The sequence below is a fragment of the Sminthopsis crassicaudata genome, chromosome 2 (assembly GCF_048593235.1).
Source record: "Sminthopsis crassicaudata isolate SCR6 chromosome 2, ASM4859323v1, whole genome shotgun sequence".
Lineage (NCBI taxonomy): Eukaryota > Metazoa > Chordata > Mammalia > Dasyuromorphia > Dasyuridae > Sminthopsis > Sminthopsis crassicaudata.
In genome coordinates, this window is record NC_133618.1 from 523,129,826 (window position 1) to 523,155,606 (window position 25,781).

General features: G+C 33.3%; 1 protein-coding gene across 5 annotated transcripts in view; it reads right to left on the reverse strand.

Moving 5' to 3' along the window:
* Window positions 1-568: 568 nt before the first annotated feature.
* Window positions 569-25,781, reverse strand: part of DMXL2 (Dmx like 2) — a 140,025-nt gene continuing 114,812 nt past the window's right edge. For 2 of the 5 annotated variants that reach the window (XM_074294514.1, XM_074294511.1), the window contains exons 31-44: window positions 24,801-24,886; window positions 21,350-21,551; window positions 19,843-19,960; window positions 18,830-18,892; window positions 17,933-18,019; window positions 17,719-17,840; window positions 14,676-14,814; window positions 11,881-11,941; window positions 11,442-11,569; window positions 10,783-10,860; window positions 7,547-7,638; window positions 6,906-6,958; window positions 3,371-3,588; window positions 569-2,033 (exon numbers count right to left, since the gene is read on the reverse strand). In XM_074294514.1, coding sequence (XP_074150615.1) covers window positions 1,824-2,033; window positions 3,371-3,588; window positions 6,906-6,958; window positions 7,547-7,638; window positions 10,783-10,860; window positions 11,442-11,569; window positions 11,881-11,941; window positions 14,676-14,814; window positions 17,719-17,840; window positions 17,933-18,019; window positions 18,830-18,892; window positions 19,843-19,960; window positions 21,350-21,551; window positions 24,801-24,886 — 1,657 coding nt within the window. In that variant the 3' untranslated portion in view covers window positions 569-1,823. Of the gene's footprint in view, window positions 2,034-3,370; window positions 3,589-6,905; window positions 6,959-7,546; window positions 7,639-10,782; window positions 10,861-11,441; window positions 11,570-11,880; window positions 11,942-14,675; window positions 14,815-17,718; window positions 17,841-17,932; window positions 18,020-18,829; window positions 18,893-19,838; window positions 19,961-21,349; window positions 21,552-24,800; window positions 24,887-25,781 lie in introns of those variants that run through there. The other 3 variants (XM_074294513.1, XM_074294512.1, XM_074294515.1) reach the window with 2 other exon arrangements.

Genomic DNA, 25,781 nt, shown 5'->3' on the forward strand with positions numbered 1-25,781 from the left:
AAAGATGGGATTTTGGTAATAAAGTGTGCTATATTAAAGTAACAAATATCTTCTTACCTGAAGTTGTCAAAGACCTATTTGCAACATTTTGTTGTTTCTGTTTTCTACTTAACATGCAAGAAGATTCCCATTTCTCCTTCTTTTGCCCTTTTTCTAAGTTCTATTGGGTCCATATTTCCCCAAGATTCAGAGGTTTTAAGCAAGAAATTAAAAGGAGATGGGAGTGGCCACTTCTAAGATCAGCTTCTTTTAAACCCAAGAAGTAAATTTCTGTGATTACTTTTGGGTCAAAGGTCCATGGTCATTTGCTGATAAAGCAATCTCCTCTTTTTCTTACAAATGCTTGAACTGTTCTCCCACTGATGCCAGGCACCTAAAACAGTATCTACACAGCAGATTTCTCACAGATTTAAACCTACCAGCAATAAGAAGGAAGAAAACAAATGAGACCAGTCTTTAATCATTTAAGGTTCAAACAAACTAAAAAATTTGTACCAGATTTTCAAAGCAGTTGTATGCAAAAGATGGTAAAACTGGTCTGCTTGAATTTAACAAACTTACCAAGGTGAAACTTTAACAAACAACATTTATTTTTCTTTTACATACGTATTTCACAGTCTGTATTTCACATCGCCTTCAGAGAAAGGTGCTGTTATGCCATTATATTTTACTATTACTGAACAAGCATTGACATTCTCATTAACGTAATAAGACAATTTGCTGGTTAACATTTAAATACATAGACACCAGTTCCAATATCTCAAGAACATTTTTTTGGTCATAACCAAAGAATTACATCAAAATATGACAACATTTGCAAATATATTACAAGCAAATAATATTTAACTCTGCATAGTTTATACAATATATGGTGGTAATAAATAATATCACCAATATCACCAACTATTTGTTAACTGGCCCCCCAAAAGCCCAACATTCATTTGAAATGTGGCATTGTACGTTCCATTGGTATGATTTTAATGTAATTTTTAAGTGGTATCTTTAATTTTTCTTGGGTACAAGAAAATGTACTAAATTGGACTAAGAAAACAAGTTTTGGTTCACTTACAAATATTCCATGTTTACATGTTACATTCCTAATGTGAAGGCAAGTATTTAAATAGAAAATCTAGCAGTGAAAAAAATGTGAATATATGAACTAGAAAGAAAACATTGCATTTAAGTTTGCGTTCATGTGCAAATTTCAGTACCAGCCAGTAGAAACACTAACAGGAAAAAAAATTTCAGCAGAAAAGAATAGATGGGTCTTTTTTCTCTCTCTGCAGTATATGGGTTTACTCTATTCCATAGTTAAATTTTTTTTTTGGAGGTCTGGTGACCTAGAACTCCTAACATCTTCATTAACAAGATACTTCCCTTCATTACAAATAAGAAAATTTCAATCAGTGACAAGAACTGGAAGAGAAATCTGAATCAGCATCAACATCTTAGGATTTCATTTTGTTATCCCAGTGCTCTTCGCTACTGTGGCCTGTTAGTATCTATTTCTCTCTGAATCAGGTTGCTAAATGCCACAAATAATGCTAACCCTTCACTATACTAAGTATAATTTTTCAATACGTTAAATCATTACAATACAATGCATGCACAGCCATCCTACCTGCTTATTGTGGCAGGCAATGCTCAAAATAAGTCAGCTGCTTTAATCAAATTCGATGTGAACAGAGATTTGCAGTATTTTGTACTGTTTTCAATTTGTCAAAAAACAGCTCAGAAAGCACAATTAGTTCTCATACTGGATACTAGTGCAGCTTTTTAGAAATTGAAAGGTATATATAAAAATAATGCCCAAATGCTTAAGTTTACAGAATGTCAAAAATGCTATTGGGGATGTTAAAAGCATTAGGTAAAACTCTCATCTTCAGTGTGCCATCTGCTCCACAGGAGAATAGTCGATTGCCTGGAATTATTTCAATCTTCATGACTCCAGCCCCAATATTTCTGAATATGGATTGTTTGGCATGCTCATTTTTAAATGAATGAATTAAGCCATGGCCTGTCAATCTCCACACCTATTTGAAAAGAGAGTATTATAAAGTCAGCTGAAGAAACCTGGTTATAAAGAATTAAATTTAATTCAGAAATGAAAAAAATGCAGATAGACAACCATCATTGTTGTTCTGATCAAGGTTCCCTTACCTATTTTCCTAATTTTTCCAATTAAATTTCTACCATGCCATTCAGGGCAGCCTCTCTAACAATGACAGCCTCTTTCCCCAATAGCTTTACTGGGCAACAGCACCATCTACATCATCCCTCAGAAATTTCAAGCATAACCTGAAGAACCTTAATATCTCTCTCATTCACATTTAAATTTACACAGAAATTTTTTTTTTCAAATCAAAGATCTGCCCAGTTGATTAGTCCTTAGATATTTTATCTCTTCTGAGAACAGAGGACATAGATAAGCAAAAGAAAGCATTTTGGAAAGAACAGAATCAATCGATGCATATTTATTATAAGCTAATAGTGTGTGGGCGCTGTGTATGAGGACAGGATTAAGTGTGGAGAAAGTGACTCCTTTTCTGGGTTCCCAGGATCAGGACCATGCAGTCTTTTCAGTGAGGAGATTCCTGTCCTGAGATGGGCAAGGGGAAAGAACAGAGATCCCACATAACAGGTTAGGGCACTCCAATTATTAAGCAGGCAAAAGAAAAGTCTAGCGAGGTCAGCTAAGGCAGGGAGAAGGAAAACAAGTGGTAAGAGATTCAAGAAAGAGATGGGGCATAAAGGGGAGAACTGGCACTAGCAGCAAGAACCAAAGTAAAAGGCTTTATGAGTGAAGGGCTCCATATATGTAAGTTTTGCTCAGGGCCAAAACTGGTTTACCAAGTATCAGCAGGCCCAAGTGGAATAGGAATCCCACTAATGTCAGGCAACTTCTGATCCTGGGCCTCCTTCTCAGACCTCTACTGAGAGTTCTTTAGGAAAATCTGCCCACAAATAATTGGTATGTTGTACTAACTCCACAAATTGGTCAGGAAATAACAAATATATTTAACAAGTAAAATTAGTCATACTGCTTCCAAATAAATATTTAAGTATCTTTTAAAGATGACTAACCTGTGGAAAACATCACTAAGAATAATCTAATGGAAACTAATTTTGCAAATTAAACATAAGGCCACAAACTAATATTTTCTGAAGTAAGTCACCAACATTTTGAAAGTATTAAGTTTTTCCCCAGACTATCAGTACATAATTCAATAATCTGTGTTTTCAAAATTATCAATATTAATTCACAATTATAGGTATAGATATAGATATAGATCACTTTAAGGTTTACAAAACACTTCCCATACATTATTTCCTTTAATTTTTACAATGAACTTGAACCATATGGAATTACCTTTATGTTCCCCTCTGCTGATCCTGTAGTAAAATATTCCTCACAAGGGTCCAGAGCCATGGCCTTAATAGCCGAATCATGGGCCTGGAATGTATGAATTATTTGTCTCTGCCGAATGTCAAATATACAGACCCATCCTTTCCTGCCTCCAGAAATTAAAAGTTGCTGCTTAGGTGCATACTGAAGCACTGTGGCACCATGCTCATGGCAGGTGAAACCTGGGAGATATAAACAAATATTACAGACATGAATATTTCTACTGTGGCAAATCTAATGAATTTTAACAATTTTTATTGATATTTCACAAAAGCTATTGAATTTTTTTTCCAATTTGAAGGCATAACTATTTTAAATAAATTTTTATTCTTTTCAATTAAGAAAAATTAAAGAAGGAAAAAATGGAATTCTGTGAAATGTTAGGAAAAGCAAATGATATTTAAAACCCCAAAGTACAAAATGAAGAAAAATTTAGAGGCAAATGTTTTACAAATGGGGGAAAAGACACTAGAGAAAAAGGTCTTTTCAATTATGAACTATCACCTCTAATATATCCTCTTGCCAGCTTCAAAAGAACCAATATCAAAAAAGAACTCATTAGTCCTGGTTTTTTTAGAAATATGTAGTAGCAGATCTAAAATGAATTAATACCTAGCAAGAAAAAAACAGGTCAAGGTAAGCAGATTTTTAACTCCCTGGCATCTCCAGAAAGGGCAAGGGAGAAAATGTAAAATTCCTCCATTCCAAATAATCCTGTTCTAAAGAATACTCTCAAGTGTTAACATTATGATTATGTTTATATGAATGACAGATCAGCCCTTGATAAAATATAATTACAAGGCACTTTATGAGAACTTTATATTCTCTCATTTAATCCTCATAAATTGATAAGGTATAATAAGTATTAATATCCTCATTTCATATATGAGGAAACAATATCAGAAGTTAAGTAATTCTCCTTCCCATAACCACAAAGTGATTAAGCAGAGGATAAGGACCCAAAAGTAGATCTTCTAACAAATAAGTTTTCTTTTCTTTTTCTTTTTTTTGGGGAGTGAATTCATTTTCTCCATTCTTTTCTCTTTTCCAGAATTAGACCCATTAGACCCATTTTCTTTCAAATCCAATTTTTATTTTAGGTTAAGGTTCTGGAACTGATTCATTCTGAACTAGAAATTACCAAATTATTATCTCTCTAAGGGGGGGAAATATTCATTTTAATATGATTTTGTTCAAATAAAAGAATGTAGCTCTAATGGAAGTTCAGGCATCAATTAGGAGTGAAGTAAAGTATTTGGGGGAGGGAAGGGAAAGTGGGTCTTCCTAGAATCATTCGTTTATTCTGTAAACATTTATTAAGTGCCTACTATGAGTCAGGCACTATGCTAATCTCTGAGAATACAAAAAAAAAAAGCAAAACATACTACCTGCTTAAGAAGTTTACAATCTAATATGGGAGATAGCATGTAAACAAGCATATACAAAGCAAATTATATACAAGATAAATTAGAAATCATTTTAAAAGGAAAGGCTCTGGAATTAAATGGGACTAAGGAAGGTTTCTTGTAGAAGGTAGAAGGGATTTAAAAAAAGCCAAGAAAGCCAGGAGAGAGAACATAGGAGGGAAACTGCTGTAGATTGGGGGATAACAGAATTAAGAGATGAAGTGTTTTATTCATGGAATTGCCAAGAGGTCTGTGTCACTGGACTGAAAACTGGAAAGGTGGGAATAGGCCAAGTTATGAAGCACTCTGAATGCCAAACAGAGCATTCTGTATTTGCTCCTGAAGTGATGGTAAACTATCGGAGTTTACTGGGAGGGAGGAGAAGGGATAGAAGAGGTGATGAGGATGGGTGACATGATCAGATCTGTGTTTTAGGGAACACTTTGCTGGCTAAATGGAGAATGGTTTGGAGTGGGGAGAGACTTGAGGCAGGCAGCCATCCCTACAGATCATTGCAATAGTCCTGGCATGAGGTGATGAGGGCCTGCATTGAGATGGCGGCAGTATCAGAGAGAGAAATTTTGGAAAGATGTTAAAAGGTCACTTATTCATAGAGGGTGAAAGAGGACAACTCCTTGGTAAAGAAGCTAAGGGACTGGAATCATAATGTTACCTTCTACAATGATAAGGAAGGTATAAGGGGGTAAGATTTAGAGGGAAAGATGATGAGTTCTGTTTTAGACAAACTGGGTTTAAGATGTCTCCTGGAAATTCAATTCAAGATGTCTAAAAGGCATTTGTAGATGTGATATTCAGAGTCAGTAGAAATACTGGAACAGGAAATTTAAGTATGATTTGAAAAGTATCAGCATAAATATAATAATTAAATCCATGATCTGACGAGATCAATAATTAAAGTCATACCATAGGCAAATCACCCATTTCACCTTCTGTAGATGAGGGGCAGAGGACAAGATAATCCGTCATTATAAGTGAAATTGTAAGATATAAATTGCAACAAAAGAAAGGTTCTCCTTGCAGGATCAAATAATGGAATTGGAAGAATTGGCATCTATCACTTACCTAAAGGCAACAAGAAATCTAAATTCATGGGACACTTGATCTTCTTTCTTTACAATACATATAAGGAGCATAAGCAAAAAAACCACCACCAAAATTATATCTCACGTACAAACACTTGTAAACTAAATTAGTTTGCAATTAAATAGCTGGTGAATTCAATATAAAAGTAAACATATATGAATACAATAAAAATATGTTGGAAAATATGGTTCAGAACTAAAAAAGAAAAAATAATTAAAAGTTGAAATCTTATAAGACTACACAGAAATCTCACACTTCTTTTATTCTATTATTTATTCCATCCTGTTCATGAATATTTTTTCCAATAAGAAAGTTAGAAGACTGTAGAAATGAAAGACATGGAATACCACAAAAATGAAATTAAATATAACTTTATAAATGAGAAATGACAAGTTACTGATGTGTGAATAATTTCTGAATCAGCCATCTATACTAACAAAGGATCAATTTAATGAACAAAGATCAAAATCAACATTAAATCAGAAAGTAAACATGAGATTACAGATATGAGATTATCATAGATATTCAATTTTTTTTTATTGTTTGCCACTTTTAACAGTAAGTTTATGATAAATAAAAAACAATTTTTTTGAAAATTATAAAAACACTAGCATTATTATCTGTTAAAACCACTGACTAAAATGTGGGTTCACATCAAAAAAAAAGTACCTAATAGTGATAAACAATTTAATTCATTTGGCACTAAGTTAAAAAAAAAAAAAAAGTTTGATTTAGGATTTCAAAACAGATCTCCAGACTCCAAGTCCACTACTCTTTCTACTACTGCATACTAATTCTCAATTTATTTATAGGTCTACTTTTCTACTCTTTTTGAGGAGCACAAAACTGGAATACTTCATTTTAGGCAGTTTGATTTTCTAGGGCAAGACCTATGGAACACAACAAGGCAGTAATTTTACTTAACAAAATTCAAAGGAGGAAAGTATTTTTTTTGTGTATCATTGAAGTTCAAATCCTAACTCACTTACCATGAATGAGACTGTTTGCAGGTGATATCAGGGTATCCCAGAGACATACATTTCTTTAAAAAAAAAAAAAAAAAAAAGAAAGAGAGACATAAGCATCATTATGGACATATACTGTCTTAAAATGTGTTCTCGTTTTTATAGAAGTTTACAGTGAAATATTCAAACTGTTAACTTGTATAATGTATATAGTATATAGAGGGTAGGTCAACCATTGTAACTATCATAATAATGCTATAATATTAACAGCAGCAAATAAAATCTGAAAAACTTTGTTGATAGGTTTTTTTTTTCTTATCCTTATAAACATCTTTGTAATGAGACTTTTCACAAGAGGCAGCTATATTTTTACTGTAAGACAAGTTTTGCTTTTTTGTGGATTAGTTCTTTAGTAGAGGGAAAGCATCAACTAATTCATCTATAACCTTCAGGCTCAGAAAGTTGTTCATGGTACTGAAAGGTATGTGTGAGAGGCAAAACTTGAGCCCAAGTCTGCCTAATTCCAAGAACTTATATTACACTTCCATTAAGATAGAAAGACAATTACCATATTTACTTTTTGACAAGAACTTCTTTTTACTAAACTTCACTTCCTGCTGTGTTTCTTGGATGAGGGGAGGTAGGGGGATGATTGACCAACATACCTGCCATCATTGGATTGTCCAGATGTGGCAACTAGACTTGAAGAGGTAATAAATGCAAAATCACTTGTGGTTTTACCGTGGCACTGCCAACTCTACAGAAAACAAAGTATGCTCTGTTTTAGCCACACATCCAAAATGTCACTAAATATCAAAATTCTTTAAAACAAAATATGCATATAGTTCTACTAATGACATACTAAGCATAATGACTGTGTCTTTTCTAAAAACATTATTCCAGAAAACAGGAAGTAGCTTAAAGACATCTCACAGTATTTGAAAAATGTGTAATAATCTGGTACCGAAAAAGGATTAATAAACATGTAAAACTTTAGGGCAAGCTAGGGGATTACACCAGTCCAGTGTCACACACCACAAAAACAATAACTAGTACATTCTTTCTCTCTTTTTGCATGCTTAAATGAAAACATGCTTGTTTAAAATGTAAATGTTTTAATAGGATGCAAAGTATCATTAATTATTTCTATGGTTAGCATGATTTGGCCATTTATTATTTTGGTAAGATTCTGGGTGAAAATTCAGTTCAAAAAACATTTTCTTAAACTATCACTGTCAACTAAGATCTATTCTAGGCACCTGTCTAGTACTCAAGGATGGACAGGAGATGACCTATTTAGCCATTTTTATGATTTCTAATGCCTTAGAAGGCCTAAAGGCCTTAAAGAATCCTTAAATCTTAGCACCAATAAGGGATCTTACAAGTATCTTAGAGACTATCTCCTACTCAATGTCTGTAATATCCTTGATACATGATCAAACAGCCTTTGAATACTTATCATGACAAAGAATTCAGTCCTTTTACAGAATCATGTGTGCTAGGCAGTGACATAAGGTATAATCTATGCCTTTAGGAAGGAGATAAGACATCAACAAAATTGAGAGTAAGGCACTAAAAGAGTTTTTAATAAAAGGTAATGTGATGTGAAGTTCAAGAGGGGAAAGAGAGGGCATCAAGGAAAGTTTCAGTGAAGTTAAACAGTCATTTGATGTGGATGAGAGAAACACAAACAGAGACAGGAGGGAAGGAAAGGGAAGGGAGATAAGATTAGAAAAAGAAGAGTTTAAACTTGAAAGGTAAAAGGAATTAAAGATTAAAATTGTTTGGGTTTTTTTTTTTTTAACAGAAATGACATGATTCAATCTATGTACTTTTAAAAAGATTAATTTCAAAGTAGTATGAAGGTGGAGAGACCTATTTGGAGACTATTGAAATATTACCATAACAGTGGCAATGAGAGGCTGTAATGGGTAATGATAGTATAACAGAGGGGGACAGGGATTCTTGCTGAGACATGTTAGAGACTGAATTAACAAGCAAGAAACTGAGTTTGAAATGTAACTAAAGGAAAAGATCAAATAATTCCAGGGTTTCAAAAATGAGACACAGGGTAAATGATGATACCACAAAGAGAAAGAGTCAGTCAGAAGACTAGAGAAGGCAATTGGGATTTTATCACCTGCACAGAAATGCTTATTTAAAGCCATGGGTACAAGTAATGGCAAGCATCTACAGAGAAAAGAAGACTAAAAACAATCCTTGGGAAACATTTACATTAACATTTCAGGAAACATAATAGATCACTAAAGAAAAAAGACAGCAAAGAAACATTTAAGGAGTAGAAGAAGAATAAGGGGAAGGTGATATCTTTAAAACCAAGGAAAGAGAATGCCTATTTGAAGGGGGTAGCCAACAGTGTCAAAAGCTGCAGAAAGTTGAAAAGGATGAGGACTGAATATGGGAGGTTAGATTTAGAGATTTGGTGTCATTACTGACCTCTGAGAGAATACTTTCAATAGTGTGGGGGGGGGGGGGAGCCAGAACAATGAAGAAACAGACATGTTAGGGTTAGACGATTTTTAAAAGTTTAACAGAAAGAAGGGAAATGGAGAGAGAATGGTAACAGAGTGAGTAAAAGAATCAAGGAGGTCTATTCTTTAGCTTAAATGAAAATCTGTCTCTTGTAATCTCTACTCACAGTTTCTAATTTGATCTTTTAGAGCTCGAAAGACAATCTCATTTCAAATAAATAAGTCTTTCAATTTTTCTAGAGATGTTCAGCAAACACTGAGGAGAAAAGTTTATATATCAGATGATAAGAATAAGCTTCCTATTTTTGATGATTTATTAAGAAATTAGTAAATTATCATACATCAAATATCAATAAAAGGTTAAATTCATACATGTTACAGAAATCTGTCGTAGTTAAAAGGAGTCAAACAAGTAACAGAGAAGAAAGGAGCCAAGATCAGTATAATGTAGCTAAAAGGAAAGGGACAGAATCTTAAGGAGCCAGGGAAAAGACTCTTCAGTGCACCAGAAGACAGAAGACTGACAGGTATTTGGATTGAAAAAGTTTCTGATGAACTAGACAAAACCATTTCCATAAAATGAGAGGAGGAGCAAAAGCTAGATGGATTCCAGAAGGTTAAAGAAGGAAATGGAATGATGAAATAATATGCACAATGGGAACAGGTCAGGAAGTCTGTTAGTAAGAGAGAGACAAAGTATTAACTAGGGGCTAAGTGATTACTAGTCAGACTGTTGCAAATGGGACTCCTGTTCAGGTCCTGATAAACCCATATCACTTCAGAGCTTCCTTTCGAGCTCTGAGATTCTATAATCCCCATCTACATGCACTCTTAATATGGAAAACTCAAATCTCTACACAATTACATGATCATAAGTAGGAAATCAAAGCTTTCTAATACAGATAAGCACAAACAAAAGTTTATGAAAGTAGAAAACAGAATCATGGAATGTTAGAACTGGAAGGGACCTCAGTGAATGCCTGGTTCAATTATCTGATGATTATGAAAACAGTTTTTAAATTAAAAGTACATTATAGCTTTAAAAGGCAATTTTAAACAAAGATCTAGCATTTTAAGTTTAATAAATGTTTTTTCCCAATAACTCTGTGAACTAGAATTTTTATATGATCTTAGTAAGGCTCAAAGAGTTTAAGGAACATGTGAGCTAGTGCAGAATCAAGAACAAAACAGAAGGACAAAAAATAAAGCCACTGACCTAATTTAATTATTAACAGTCACCTCTCAAACTTTGAAAAAAAGAGGTCAATAGACACAACCAGGTAATAAATCCAGGACAAAGTTTCAAAGTACCATCTCTAGCTAGCTCCATGTCTCCTAGATCAAGTTATTCTTCTTACTATAAAGGCCTTACTAAATGTCCTGTTGTGAGTATGTTTCACATTACTTACCAGATAAGGTTTGGGATTGGATGAAGTTTGATTTACTTGCCAAATACTCAGAAAACCTTCTCCATCTGCAACACCACACTGCAAGAATAATAAAAAAAAATTTTTAAATCTATGTTCTCCAGTCCTCTATTCCACTGACTGAAATATTTATGGGGAAAGCAAGACATACATATTCAACTTTAATAATATTTTCCTCCATAATTTAATTTTACTATCATCTACTCTTCCAAATAGTAAAGCATAGTATGTCTCTATCGTTCCCAACCGCTGTTCCTCACCTATTATAAATTATCCCTCCATTTTGGGTCAACTGGAACTTGAGACTTAGGTCTCTTTCAAAAGTTTGCTCACAAGAGTAGACTCACTAAAGTAGACACAGTAATATTACCCACCACTTTGCTCAGAAATAGAGGTGGTTTTTAAAATAAAAAGGATATCTAATTAAAAATCTGATTCACATGCTCCCTAAAGGCAGAAATTAATTCATTTTTGTCACTGTAACTAAAAGAAAAGCCCTAAATCGATACTTATCAATGTAAATTAAGAACACTGAATTGACTTCTTAAGGCCATATTATTACTTTTCAAATTAGATCCTTATCTAGTCCCATCTGAGTGCAATTTTTAGGCAGATTTAGACATTCATCACCAAGGGCTGACCTTGTTCCCTTGTGAATTGAAATACATCCTAGTAACTCTTGCATTGCCTGCTTGACGGAAGCACACCAGCTGCTGTGGACGAGACCATTCAAACATTCGTACACTGCCATCCTGAGCTCCTGTCAGATCTAAAACACAGAGAAGAAAATCACTGATGATGAAATAAAAGGTATTTTCAATATGATAGCTAGTATTCACATGGTGCTTTACAGTTTGCAATTCTCAAATAGATAACCCATCCCTCCTTTATAAATGGTGCAACAATAGTTCACAAATGTCATCATAAGATTTGTCCAAGGACCAACTGTTAATAACTAGTGAAGTCCTATGAGCCTATATCTTCTGATTTGGATTTAGAACTTGATCTTCTATTCTGAATTTGTCAATATGAAGAAGATATTTTTACTTATATTGTCTAGATGATAAATAAGAAACTTACAGTACTGATGAACAGGATGTGAAGTCATTCTCTTGACATTATGAAGATTTCTTTTCATAAGCTTTAAAGGGAACATATTAAAGAAATGAATTTGATTCATGCTCCTCATGAAGAGTCCAAACTTCTCAACAAATTTTAATCTTGGGAGATGTGCTTCTACAGTATAGAAATAACCTATGTATAAAAAGTATTAGCTAGCATGTGATTTATATTCCCACTTCACTCCTTTAACCCACACAATTTAAAGACACTGCTTTCATGTGGCTCCAAAGCTATTCATTCCCTAGGGCTACTGCTGGCTTGGCCTGAATAAGCAGTAAAGCCCTTGAGTTTAACAGGCAAATCTACATCAGATCCATAGCCTCTGCTTAGCTTGTAAGCTTTAAAAACATCTTTCCCTTTCACTCCAACTGTTACCTATAATAAAGGAAGAGAAAGAGAAGGTTACCTGAATCATGGAATTTCAAGACTTAGAAGTCAATTATGTTCAATGACTTTCTACTCAAAACGGGCATCTCCTCTACAACATTTTGCCTGTACTTGAATACTTCTGGTAAAAAGGGATCCTACTAGCACCTAAGTATCTGAAGACAATGATCAGTCTCCCTGAAAAGTTTTTCCCTTAACTGTATTGGTTTTCTTTCTTCCAGGACACATAATACCAAGAAAAAGGTTTAGAAATTTTTCCAAGTCAAATCACTCTATCTCAATATGTAACCTCACAATTGGTATACTGTTAACAAATTCAGGTTTGTTTTGTTTTTAATAAAGAAAGTCATAAATGGTATAAGTCTTCACTCACATGAGGCTTTCATACTGTGAGTTATGATTTTCCTTCATGACAGATAGTAATATTCTTTAATTTCATCAATGACTTTGAGATTATAAACGAGATTAATGATGGATTTAATGAGCAGGTTTAACTACACAAATATTCCTCAATGTTAAAACAATCATTAAACATCAGTAAAGGCTATGTGTTAAATGGCTCTTGAGGAGTCCTAAGTGGCAACTTTGCAACTGATGTCACCTATATCTGGACATTAATACTGCTACTTAATTAACAGTATGGTCACACAATAACTGGAACATCTGAAAGAGCTATAAGTCCTAAGAAAGGTGTTAGCCCAGCTAAGGTTTAAAAAAAAAAAAAGAATCAGAGAATCATGGTAAGCTAAGTAGGTAAAATGTGAAAAAAGTAGGGAAAGATCATTTGATCCATTCCTGATAGGCCTGGGTGAGCCAAAAATATAAGTAACTACCTAAATGGTATGATTTGAGAAATATCACAACTAGGGCACTGATTCTATAGATTCCCCACCACTACCACCCCATCTAACTGACTCCAAATTCCTCCTATTAACATAAATGTATACATTTAGACATAGGCAGAAGATTATCTTTTAATGGGACTTGGAAGCAAGGTATGCTATAGATTCTACATAAGAATTCTTCAACCAAAGAATAAATTTTCTACACATGAAATTAAATGAAAAAAATATTTGCAGCAGGCATAAATATATTCCTATATCATAAGAATGATGTAATATATAAATTATAAATTTTAATAAAACAATACTGTTTCCTCTAAATTTGTGGTGGGAGAACATTGGAGAATGATTTGCGTTAATTTGTCAAAAAGAAATTGATACCTTAAATAATTATTAATTTGTTGCATAATTAATGGAATGACATATAAATTTAATAGTTTTCCCAGCATTTTTACATATACTGGTCCTCATCTGATTCTCATTACAAATTGGTGAGATATTCTAAAAACAGAATAGGAAAGATTAGCCCCAACTGATTGGTTAAAAAGCCAAAGAAAAGTTAAGTGATTCACAAAAGACTATATAACTAGTTAATGGTATAACAAGAACATCTGGGAGGTATTTTTTGAGGAGGAGGATACTAAATCCCCAGAATTGACTCTTTTCATTATAGGATACTTCCTCTTTACTATATCATATTAAAAGAGGTACTTGAATTTCAAGTAGACATTTTACATGGAAACTAGTATCAGATCTCAAGTACATTTTTACAAATTTAATCTTTAGTCTCAAAAAATGTTAAAAATAACACTGCCTGTTTTAAAAGTAGCCACTAGACTGTTGTTGGCATTTTGCTTTAACTACCCCCAATGCTGAACTGCAAGGGGACCATTCTAATCTTTTCAATGCAAAAAATAGTCACAGGAAATCCCCAGGGGACAGCAGTGAGAACAGTCAGCAAGCTAGCCTTGCCCTTCATTAACAAAGATTCCCGAAGAATACAGAACAGTAAGAGGCAATAAATTCAGATAGGGTAAAAGAATCTGTTATTGTTTTTAAATGCTGAATTACCCATTCAGATAAAGTTTCATGAATATCCTTTGTTCCTTCTTTATTTTATTTTTGAACATTTTTAATTGGATCATTACTGATCTTCTAGAGATCTATAGACCTATTTATTACCAAATCCACCAATTCTCAATCCTTTACAATTTGTCTTTTTCCTATAGCTACATTCTTTCTCCATATCTGAGTCTGAAGTATGTCTTTCCCCTTCAAAACTGTACTACAATAACAACCCACAGATTCTTCAGAATAGAATGGGAGAATGGAAGAAAATTCCTACTGCCCAACTGCAAATGAAGCAATTATATTTTACACTCCTAATAAGAACACTCATACATTTTCTTGAACACTAATAGTAAACATTAGTTTCTTAAAATGATATTGCTACTAGTAAACACAATTTTATTTTAGAAGAAAACTATGTTCGAAAATAGCACCTTTACTAAACAGCATACATACCACACCAGCTCCAGTGCTTGTTTGTCCACTGCCTAGCCATGGCAAAGAAGAAGATGGATGTAACTGACTCACTGTAAAGGATGCCGTTGGGGCCTGAGAAAGAGTTGTAGTAGAACCACGATAATCAACGTCATCAGAACTGCGTGTGCATGTTTGAGGGGAGTGAGGGAAGGAAGGAAAAAAGAATGGGAAAAAGGTGGGGGGGGGGGGAAGAGAGATAATTACTGTGGAGTTCCATTTTCCAATTACAATGCTACTTAGATCAAATATTCACCCAAGAGGGAAAAAAAATAAATCCTACTGGGAAAAACATAAATTTACAAATACCCACTAATGTGTATAATAGTTTAGAGAGCCTGGTTGACTATATTTATGCAGCCAGGAGTAGTTTTTTTTTGGGGGGGATGGGGTGGGTATATATATGTATATATGTGTGTATATATTTTTATATACATGTATATGTATATTATATATTCAGTTTACTTAGGGTTATTCCATTTGCTTATATCAACAATTAAAACATGGGTGGGATTTTTATTGGCATAAATTAGCTAGAAAAGCTGTTAAGAGAAAAACAAGTTTAAGTCAACATACACGTTTCCTCATGAACTCAATATGGTTCATACTTTATGGAATATGTAAATAAAGAATGCTTTTTTAATGTACTCTAATAAAGTCACTGAGGAAATGTCTGTAAAAATAGTTTTCCCCATTATAAAGTAGTAAATAAGGAGAAATTTTCCATGGATAAAAATCTCCAAAGACTGTGTTGAAAATATTTTTAAAATAGGGGCTCATATCATGGCTATTATGCCTGTGGCACGCTGGATGTTGCTGTACAACAAGAACTTTTGACATAATTTAAAACCATTTTCTTAACACTGAGATATCCTTTTCATATGTCAAGAGATTTTAAGGTCATAGATCTAAAACCTCTCTCTTGCTTTTCCCCGAAGCTACATGAATATTTTCTCCATGCTTGGAAATTCTCTTGACTCCATACTTGAAACTCTCAAAATTTTGTTGCCTTCCATTAGGAATCACTTCCTCTCTCTTAATTCTCTGATTTTTTTGGTTAGTAACTGATGGAACAAAGCTATAAATAGCATATCAACTATCAACTATATGACATACCCCAGTTTAAACATTCCTTAATTTAATTAAAAGCTTGAGATTAATGTAAAATGGGTCATATTAAAGTTATTAAGTTTGAAATTCAGTAAAATAGGTCTTTGATAGAACAGGCATCAGCACTATGAAAATACATATACATATGTAAATGTATTACATATGTAAAAAACCAAGATAGAATGTACATAGTTTGCAAATACATAACACACATAACCAAACATAACAAATATAATGAAAGAAGAATCTATTTTAAGGATGACAAGCCATACATATTTCTTCAAATTTATCAAGCAGTAAGGCTAACTGCACCTGAATTATCTACCTGATTATCTTACAAAAGGTTAAAAAAAAAATCTAGGTCAGGAAGATATGTCCAGGGGATATCTCCAGAAATGCACTTAAATTATCATGACATAAAAATAAATTCAATCAATCTATTAGCTTTGACTAATAGGATTTGGAATACTCTGTTGACATCTTCAAGATGAAAGTAGCAAACTGTGAAAAACCAATGAAGATCCTGGAGACAAGATAAGGAAATTCTCATAGCAGAAAATGGGTATGAACTACTAGAACATATTTGTAATCAATGTCAAACAAAATTTCTCTGATTTTTTGCATATTATAGTAGTAAAAGTGTTGAATTCATTTGTTTCCCATTCACCTATTCTCCAGCTTTTACAGATCCCTCAAAAAGTAAATTTAAATAATTAACAAATTATATGTATAAGTAGTATCCCACACTCTTCAAAATCAACTAACAAGATGTTCTATGCCTACATGCCTTTATTATTAGGTAAGAATATATGTAATGGTTTATAGAATAAAAAACATAAACGAAATGTAAATAAGGCCTATAAATCTATATTAAATCAATCAAAGGTGAAAACTGCATAGAATTGAATGAAAACAAGTGTCACACAGGAAATATGCTGTGGTTGGTTGAAGAGAATCAATCTTGTCCCATGGGACTTATAAAACAGCAACCCAGTTGAGAATCCACCAGTACACTAGCAAGCTAGCCAAGCCCATAAGAAGAAATTGCTTGGATGAGTAGAATGGTTAAGAGCTTTTCTCTTCCCTACCCCTTGACTAGGCAAATGACCAAAGAGTAAAAGATTTGGATTTCCCATTGGAATTGGTTTTAACATCCCTAAAGTATCAATAACTGATGAAAATATTTGAAATCACAACTGAAAACTCAATAGAAATCTTGAGAAAAAAAAAAAAAAAAACAGCTTCAAGACTCTAAAAAGGCACCAACTCATCAGAGCCTAACAGAAAGCTACACAGAGAAAAGGGGAACTTCTTAAGAACTTCATAAAGGGAGAAAAAAACTTCCAATAACCTGAAGGTTATGGGATATCTCTTTGCTGCATATGTGCTGAGTTCACTTTCCCTTGCCCTTTATGTACTTGTGAGCAAGTATATCTCAAAAATCTGGTGAGACAGTTTTATGACAACTGTTCTTACAATACCATATTAGTAAATATGCCTTTCTAATGTAATAAATCTAATTAAGTTTGTTGCTAATCATAAATGGGGATCAAATTAGATAGAGATTTATAAATGATAAGTCAGTTGTTTTACTGAAAAGGCAGGGGGCTAGTAATTAATTGGAGACCACAATTCACTTACTTAAGATTAAGTTCCAAGATAGCTGGTACCAGAAAGAGAACAAAGTATGGCCTATAATGCAAATAGTTACGGTAGTTTATATGTGATTTGGAGCCTCAGATATAGAATGTAGTTGATTCACCAATAAAGGGGCTAGTCACTAAAATAATCAAACCAATAAAACACTTCTCCTACTGTATGAAGAGAAACAGACTTTTCAAGATGATAAAAATTTCTTTTATAATCATTTAATATTGTTTTCTAACTTTAAATAAACAGCACAAGAAAAACAAACCTTTTTGATTCTCTGTCATATTCTTCTCCAATCCATATATATGACTGACAGGCCAATAAAGAAGTAACATCAAGTTCTTGTACATCATGAGTTGAAGCCAGGACTATTTCATTATTGTTTGCCTATAGAGCAGAGACATTTTTGAGTAAAGAACCTGCATGGTATAGTTATTGGATTCTTTTTAAATGTAAATGAAGTACTTTTTTTTTTTTACCTTATTAACTGCAAATGCCATAATCATGTCAGATTCTTTGTGGATGATTTTTGCTTTTCCCCCTGGATAACCAAGATCAGCTTCAACCTACAAAACATGTGATACCAAGTTTTAATTGCAGTGGTGTGCAAAAAAATATGCATATACTAAACAGTGAAAAATAAACACATGCAAGAAATGGTAAGTGAAAGCATCCAAATTGCAAAGGCTTCTCTTTGAGATTAAAGGCTACTAATGAATGATTAGGTGCCCCACAAGACACAGAACATATCTTTTGTGGCTGGTAATCTACTAAAGTAACAGACCTCTTCACTGGGTACCAGAAGTGTGGGCAGCCACCTTAGGACTAACAGTGTGAACCTCAAGGAGTAAGGAGCATGAGCAATAAAGGAAAAAGCTATGGCAAAGAACTATGAGAGGTAAGTAATGGAAAGTAAAGAGAGGCTAAAGGAGAAAGAAGAGGAAAAGAGGGAGGAGGGAAAGGAGGAAAGAGAAAAAGAATCAGGGCTGAAAAAAGTTAATAGGAAAAGAAATAAAGGAAAGATATCATGGATAGAAAAAAGACAATGGAAGAGGGAGAAGGATCAAGAAGTAGGGAAAAGATAACATTCTACTTGAAAGCAGACTGAAAATCAAAGATGATGTGAACAAAAAAAGAGAAAGGAAGAGAGAAGCTAGGCACTTGAATGTCACTGATTCATTAGACTTGAAAAAAATTATAAAGGAAAAAAGAGAAAAAATGCTAAAAATCAGTAAGTGACTGAGTTGAGAGGGGGGGGGGGGCAATAATTACTGTGCTTCTGATTAGTTTGCCAGAATTTCGTGAGTCTCTGTTAGTATTACAGAAGAAAGTGCTTTCCTTAGAAATTTTATAAAGGAGTTTGGGACAAATACTACCTTGTTTAGGCAATCTTCCACTACGAAGTTTTGTTTGACCTGTTCTTCAAGATCTTCTACAGACTACACAACATCACAAAGTCACAAACACAAAACACATGCATGAAATAAATTTTTTAAAGAAATGAAAATATTACAATGGAAATGACCACCCTACCATTAAAAGAAAAATATAATTACAAATTCTTCTTTAGAAATACAAAAATAAAAAGGAAAAACTGATTGGAAATGTGATGTCAATTAACATAAAATGTAGTGAAGATGAAAAAATACCTATCTAGGAACACAACACAAATAAGTTCAAAAAATATTTCTTTAAAAAGTCCCTATACTCCTATTTTCTGTTTTCTTGTACTACAATTTTTAAAAGAAAATTTCTGGTGTGATGGTGGAAAAGATGGAAAATTAGTGCAATAGAAATAAATAACTTTTACATTTATTGTAGAATTCTATTTTTCCTTGATGAAGTTAAGTATTTAACATTTTCATAAACTGAAACAGATTTGTATTTTAAATATCCCTAAAATCTTTTCTTCTAAATGTAATCAATAGTGAAGCTTCTAAGTCGCCAAGTTAAAGGAAAAATATTCTTTGACTTTGCTGCAATAGTTCCACTCTTTTAACTATTATGAACCTAGTACAAAAATTAAAATCATACGATTTTGGTTTTGACACTGGTTATCAAATCTGTGAAGGATTCTGTGTTTTGGTAATTAGCTAAACTAAATGTTAATTTTTTTTTTTTAAATCTAACTACAATGAAAATTTATTGGGGGGGGGGGGGAATTGGGGTTAAGTGACTTGCCCAGGGTCACAGAGCTAGTAAGTTTTAAGTGTCTGGGCCAGATTTGAACTCAGGACCTCTTGACTTCATGAGGGTTAGTGCTCTATCCACTGTCATTTAACTGTCCCTACAATGAACATTTTTTAATGTAGTAATGACTCAAGTAAGAGAATTAAAAGAAAAAATGGCTATAAATCACAATATAAAAGTATTTCTCTTATCCAATTACCTCACTCTGTTTTCTTTTCTTAGTAAATATATATCTAATAAATGTCTCTTGAAGGATTTCTTGTTTAACAAGGAAATGCCACAGTCGTTTAGCTGGAAATGCAGAGGAATCTCTGGATCTAGGGGGAAAAAAAAACAAACCAAAAAAATATAGTTATTTTAATCGAAAGAACACATTGTCCATCCAGTGATAAAACTTGCTATATTTGGAGACTTCTGGGGACAATGGTGGAATGGTCCTTCCTTCTCAATTATTATAGACTGATAGTTTGATACAGCCATAAACATTTATTTGTAATAATATTAACAACTTGTAATTTGGATGATAAAATTCCAGATGAGGAACTTACTTCATGACTTTGCAGTAAAGAAATGAATGGATCCCTAAATAGTTTTAATTGGCTCTGGGGTACTTAGGATAGCCAGACATATCACACCATGTAAATTTATGAGCAATTTGTCCATTAAGAGCTAATATGACTTCAAAAAGACAGCAGCAAACAAGGTGAGGAGCAGATTTTGATGTTGTCAGGAAATACTGACCTCTGAGTCACTCTCTCTTAAAAGGTCTGCTTTTCCTAGCCTCATCAAAACTGGGGGAGCATTAAGGCCTAAAGGAGTTGCTTCTCTCAAGGAGTTTGGGAAAGCAAGACAGCTTTTTCTGAGGATCAGAAAATGAGGAGAGGATGAAGTGAACTAAAATGACCAAGCTAAGGGAATCTATTGCCTGGAATCAGAATCCCAGGTGCCATACTGAGAGCTGGGGAAGCAGATTTCAAATTCTGGTCATCCAAAGACCCAGTCAGTCATGGTACTAGAAATAAATTAATATTGAAACTGAGAATTTAAAGATAAGGAAAAAAGGCAAATAAATTTGGCACAGAAGTACAACAAAGATTAAACTATAAGAATATTTGTAAACTATGAACTGTTGACCTTTTCATCTCAATTCTAGCAACTCCCCTTTAAATGCTTAAGAGTATCATATTATTCCAGAAGGAAGGTTGAGATATAAATACATATACAGATTTGGAAGATAACAGCATTGGATATAAAAAAATTTTACAGGCTTGCCCCCCATCCACTTAAAGAAAAAATACCTTGGAAAAAGTGTCCTTTCAGCAGAATACCTATTATAATTCAAATACCTAATTAAATTATGCTACAATTATTAAATTGTAGTTCAAAGGATGTCTTGTTTTTCTGCTTACTTATAATTCATCATTGCTTTGCTAACTAGACTATATTTCAAATGAAAGTAATCTCCAATAAGCTAATTAGCTGTGTCCTTTTCAAAGAATACTCTAAACCATTGCCAACTGGCTAGACTATATACTGGGGTCCACACAATGATAGAATGCAGACTGAACAGCACAAGATAAATTAATTATTACTGAAAAGATGATTTTGAATGTCTATACTAAGTCTTCCTAACAATAGGTTTATGACAAGTCTACATATGTAAAGAGAATATTACCCCAAAAATAATCCTCTAAAAGCTTTCTTACTTGAATGGAGTATTTTCAGGATCTAACATTGCTTTGTTGCGTAGGGTTGCTGGTCCTGCTCCTACTGAGGTATCACTAGGACATGTATTGATGTAGTTTGGAGGCGGCCCCTCAAACTGGTCCATTTTCTCCTGTAGGATTTGTTCCCAATTTTCTAAATTTTTTATCACAGCAATGCCCAATGGGGAAGTTACAGGAAGATCTAAAGAATGACAAATATTAATATTATTTTAACATCAATGCAAATTATAACAATGTCAACCACCAAATAACCATAATTCTCATAGCTAATCTGCTACAGCTAATAGAAACAAAAACAAGAAAAATCTCATCAAGTTGATTATTCAAGAAACTAACCATTACAATGCAATTCTATTTTGTGAAATAAGATCAGGAATAGAGCTGGGATTTCACTGGTCAAGGAACTAGGTGAGGAAGTTCCTTCTATTGATGTCAGCTAGCACCTTTTCTGTAACTTACTGTCTTAGAGAACTTGGAGCACTGAGAAGTTAAGGAACTTGCCCAAGGTCAAAAAACTACTCTGGGAAGAGAAACTTCAACTGAGGCTCTTAGTGGCTTTTTTTTTTTCTATAATACATACTGCCTGTTGATATCCCTATTAATTTACTTCTTTAAAATAACTGTGAATAACACTTTTTCAGTAAATAACCTATATTTCTGCCACAATAAAAAGATTAAAATAGTTATCACTTTCCCAAGAGTGGAATGTACTTTTTATGCTTTCTCAATTTTCCCTTAACATTCTTAGTTGGACACACTTCCTATAACAATTTCTCTCAAACCAATCTAAGTTCAATTCTGCAAATTGTGAGGAGCCAGATACAAAACTGAGGTCCCATGGCCCTTACTTTGGTATTCTACATAGTGGAGTTTATTCAAAATAACAAAATGGAAGCAATAAATGAAATTAAATATATCACAAACTGCTTCATCAAAGAAATTATTTTCATGGTCTTTGGAAATCAGAATGTGTACTGAAATGAAAATTTTGATCAGCAGTTAATTCCTATTTACAGGTGTCTATCTGCATCATCAATTATTCTTAATGGTTTCAAAAGCATTCACAGTCACTGCTCCAGTTTCCTTGACACACAGATGCTCACTTTAGGCCATACCCCCAATTTTCCTAAGATATAGTTCACTGCTGCCTAGCATCATACCCAAGATCTACAGCAACTGTCCTGAGAAACATGAGACAATACTCTTTCCACCCTGGGAATAGACCTCAAAATTTAAAAGAAATGAAAAAGGCCAAAAAAAAAAAAAAAAAAAAAAAAAAGAATCTGACCACAGAAAGTTTTTATGGTGACAAGGAAGACCAAGACACAAACTCAAACAAAATTATCAAAAAACCTATGGGCAAATCTCAAAGAAAAACAGGAAATGGTCTCAAGCCCAGAAATACTCAAGGAAGAGCTCAAAAAGAAAACTAAAAATCACATAAGAGAGGTAGAAGAAAAATTGGGTAAGAAATAAAAATGATGTAAGAGAACTGGGGAAAAAAAGAGTCAAAAGTTTAGAAAACTGCTTTAAAAAGTAGAATTGGCTAAATGGAATAGAAGATACAAAAATCCAATGAAGAAAACAACTCCTTAAAGAGTACAACTAGCCAAATGGAAAAGAAAGTACAAAAGCTAATTAAGGAAAACAACACCTTGAAAGTAAGATTTGGGCAAGTGACGTCATTGGTAATGACATCAAGAATCAATCAATCAAATTCAAATGAATGAAAAAGAAGAAAATGCCGCATGAAAAAAACCAACTGACCTGGAAAATAAATCCAGGACAGACAATATCAGAATCACTGGACTAGCTGAAAAGCATAATCAAAAGGAGGGCTTGGACAGCAACTTGAAAGAAATTATCAAGGAAAACTGTCCTAATGTCCTAGAAGAAGAGGGCAATACCAGTATTGAAATAATCCACCAATCACTTCAGGAAAGAGATCCCAAAATAGCAACTTCAAATATTATTATAGTCAAATTACTATCAGGTCAAGGGAAAAAATACAAGTGACTAGAAAGATACAATTCAAATATTAGAGTCACAATTAGGATTGCACAGGACTTGGCAGCTTCAACATTAAAAAATCAGAGGTCATAAAACATGATATTTTAGAAGGCAAAGGAGCTAGAACTACAACCAAGAGTTTCTTACTTGGCAAAATTAAGCAGAATACATCAAGGGAAAAAATGATCATTCAAAGAAATATAAGGATTTCAAGCTTTCATAAAGTCAGGAGTAGGATTAGATCAGAACTAAACTAAAAATCTGACCTCTAATATCAAGATCCAAGAGAAGCATGAACAGGTAAAAAGAGAAAAGCAAATATAAAAGACTGAATACACCAAAACTGTTTACATCCACACACAGGAAGATAATACATGTAATTTTAAAAAATTACATCACTAATAGTACAGCTAGAAGGAATATACATAGACAAAAAGATAAAGATACAAGGAGAATTTGAGGGAATGACCAAAAAATTAAGAGATATGAAAGAGGAATACACTAAGTGCAGAAAGAAGGGAGAAGTATAATGGTATAAATAATTATACATGAAGAAGCATGAACGACCTGTTACAGTGGAGACGAAGATGGGACTGTGAGATAATTAAGCACTTGAACCTTACACTCATCCGTACTTCCTCAAGAAGAATAATATACACAATCAGTTGAATATAGAAATCTATCTTATCAGGCATTAAGTAAAGATTGGGTACAGTGGAGACTGACAGAACTGAAGGAACATTAGGGAAAGTAGTAGTCAGAAGCAACACACTGGTGAAGAGGGAAGAGATGGAAGGAGAGAAAGGACAAAAAGAAGGAAAAACAAGATGGAGGGAAATACACAGGTAGTTAAATGATAACTGTGAATGTGAATGGGATGAACTCTCCCTCTCAGGAAAGCTTGACAGTTTCCCTCTTTATTCCAGAGGCTTCAGTGTGATTTCATAATTTTGTGTGAAATATTGGGAACTCAATGTTATTAAAGAAATATAATTTAATATATAGACAGTTCTCATTTTATAATTTGCATCATGCAAATTCAACTTTATATAAAGAATTCTGAAAGAAATCTGTTTTTTAAAAAAACCCTGTTAATATTTTTTAATTTCATTTTTAATTTATGAAATATTCTTTATTTTATCTACCCTTCTAAAATTCCCTCCCTTACTTATTCAGCTCATCCTCCTAATCTTAAACTATACCCCAACCTTCCCCTTTACAAAAGTCCAGTGAAAAGTTACTTTTATTGAGAAGGGAAAAATTGATATCCAAATTCTAAAATAAGCAATGATTCATACACTCAATTGCAAATTCAAAACTTTTTTCTATGTATCAAAAAAAATTTTAAGAACTTTGGAAAGGCTAATAATTCCTGAGAAATAGTTAAAATAAATTACTCAACTATAAACTCCAAGCTCACCTGAGAATTCCAGACCAGCAACAGGAAAGAAATTTCGGACATTATGAAGTGCGAGTTTAACCATTGCCAAATGTATAAGGGCCCAGCTGTATAAAGAAAATGATCATCATTAGCGCAAAAATAAAATTTCTTACTGTAACTTCCTGTTCTTTCTTTCTCCATTAATCAAATTACATAACAAAATTCCTAAACAATCTTCATTACTCTCATGACACTTTAGTCTATCTTCCCCAGAACTGACAAAGACATTTTCTTTGAATGCAGATGCAGTTATGAACTCCAGTAGCAATCTAACACATCTATACAAAACATAAAATGTCTCTGTGTAGCTTTTAAAGGTCCTTAGACCCCTGCTCCAATCTACCTTTTCAGAATCATTTGCACACCACTTCCCTCTCCTACTTGACTTTGCAGCCAAATTAGCTTTCTCTCTGCTTGTCACACAAGAAGCTCTATTCTATCTTTCTGCCTTTGTACTGCCTCTCTATCTCTGAGAATTCCTCTACCTTCCTTCAAGATGACAATAGCTTATTTACCAATTTACAACATAAACATATAAATGCATATTTATATATGCAATTTACAATTTATATACAATATATGTAACTTAAGTTATAAGTAGCTTGTATCTATATCAATTAATTTCATATGCCCTCATTAATTCATACATATCCCAACTAATAGGATCTACCTTAGTTTCTAGTTCTCTAACACTACAAAAAGAACTAAAATTAATTTTGCACATAAAGATCCCTTTGATCTCTGTGAGATGTCAGCCTAATGTTACACTATTTCTCTATACTTGGAATCTATCCATTCTTCTACTCTCCTACTCACTACCCCCCTCCCAAAATCAACATGTGGAATACCTGCTCAATTCACATATCATATTCATTATGAATCCTTCCTTAATTCTTCTTAAAAGCAAAAACTTATTGGCTCCAGGTTTCACAATATACTTTTTTTTGCTTTTCTTTAATT